General features: G+C 41.1%; 1 protein-coding gene across 1 annotated transcript in view; it reads left to right on the top strand.

The window, feature by feature from the left end:
* Positions 1–1811, top strand: part of LOC101847097 — a gene marked incomplete at its 3' end in the record, with an annotated part of 61890 nt that overhangs the window by 16514 nt on the left and 43565 nt on the right. The window contains 1 exon segment of the mRNA XM_005095232.3: positions 1489–1597. Within this exon segment, the coding sequence (XP_005095289.2) occupies positions 1489–1597 (109 nt within the window).

The raw sequence follows: 1811 nt of genomic DNA, 5'->3' as shown, positions 1-1811 counted from the left end.
AGAGAGAGAGCGTGGTAGGATCTGGTGCTCGTCAAAATAACGGAATCGGAAAATCAGGCATTTCCCGCCAGTTAGGAATTATTTTTTCGAATTTTCATTTTTGGGTTTTACCGAGTTCTAAAAATAAAAAAGACTCTTTAGCTATTGGAGTTACCAAACTTTGACGGCCTTTTCTTGGCAAATTTCACCACTGAAACCAGGTGACCTCACTTCCTTCAAATGCAGATATTTTGAGTTCTATTCCAGATAGATATATTATGTTATTTCACTGAAGGCAAGGCAGATAAATCAGCTTTTACATGATACCCCAATGACGCTACTGTCCAAATATAAACGAGCGCCTGATTCCACCGCGTCGTGACACACACACACACACACACACACACACACACACACACACACACACACACGCACACGCACACACAGAGACATACACACACACTCACACACACACACGCACACACACACAAACACAGTGGCGTCCAAAAGAAACTTGAGAATGTATTCACCCAGTTATCGGATTAAAGCCTTACATTATCCACTCATGCAGCTTGCTAATGTAAAGCTTAGTGAATTCTGCATTATCTGACATATTAATGTTTCATATACAATAAAATTCGCCCGAGGTATGATCACTCAACATTAATCTTTTTACATTGGAGTGTATTGACATGTATTAAGTATAAAATTACCTACTTTTACTTTGCCATTTTTGTTGCTGTTAAGGGTTTCCTTGACTCCGGCAAGCCATCTTTTGCGTGGTCTACCTCTTCCTTTATAGAATGAGTACTTGGTGTTACAGGCTCAAGAGGCTGGCTGGCGAGGTGACATTCGTAACTGGTGGCCAAACCATTTCAGTCTCTGTTTTTCCTATGAAATGCAAACAGGACAATAGGACTCAGTGCCAATAGTCGCTCTTACTTTTTCCTTTCTCTGCCTGTCTCTTCTTGTGATGCTAAGGGTTTGGCGGAGACATTTCGCTCGTCTCGCATGCAGTGGTTTTGTTTTCTTAGGTTTTACTTAATGCCCAGGCCTGACACTGGTATCATAATGTTGGTATAGATATGAAAGTGATAAACTGTCTCTTTGTGTCCATGGAGATGTTTGGATGTTCAGGGGACTATCTTTTCGACTCACTTTCAGAACTTCCGTTTTTGATGTGTTTGTTTTCATGTCAAATTTCTCGCTGCTGTTGTTCAGTTCGGCAGTGTGATTTTGGAGGCTTTGTTGGTTTGGATGAATAAGACATTGAGCTGCCATCTGAAATCAAAATACATGAACATGACACAACACTAAAATATGTTGATAACTTCAAATATCTTGACAATTTGCTGTCTTCAAATGCCCTCCTCGATGAATAAATAGTTTTATGTACAAAAAATATATGTGTATCATTTTCCTCCCCCTCCTCCTCCTCCCATCAATCACCCCCTCTCTCTCTCTCTCTCTCTCTCTCTCTCTCTCTCTCTCTCTCTCTCTCTCTCCCAGGTAATCTACGACACGGATGACAAGCTTTCTCGGGAAGACAATCTAAACCTCTATCGCGACTTCTATCATCGCCCGTCGGTATACTCGAGTATACGGGATTACAATGAAGGCAAGGCTCACTCTCATCTCATTTTTTCTTCCTCTTACCAAATTTGTTTTCTCACTCACTCACTCACTCACTCACTCACTCACTCACTCACTCACTCACTCACTCACTCACTCACTCATTAACTCACTGAGTCACTCACGCACTTCACTGACTGACTGACTGACTGAATGATTAACTGACTGACTGACTTACTTACTTACTTATTAATTACTCA

The sequence above is a fragment of the Aplysia californica genome, unplaced genomic scaffold (genome assembly GCF_000002075.1).
Source record: "Aplysia californica isolate F4 #8 unplaced genomic scaffold, AplCal3.0 scaffold00098, whole genome shotgun sequence".
Taxonomy (NCBI): domain Eukaryota; kingdom Metazoa; phylum Mollusca; class Gastropoda; order Aplysiida; family Aplysiidae; genus Aplysia; species Aplysia californica.
This window is presented reverse-complemented; position numbering and strand designations above follow the sequence as displayed.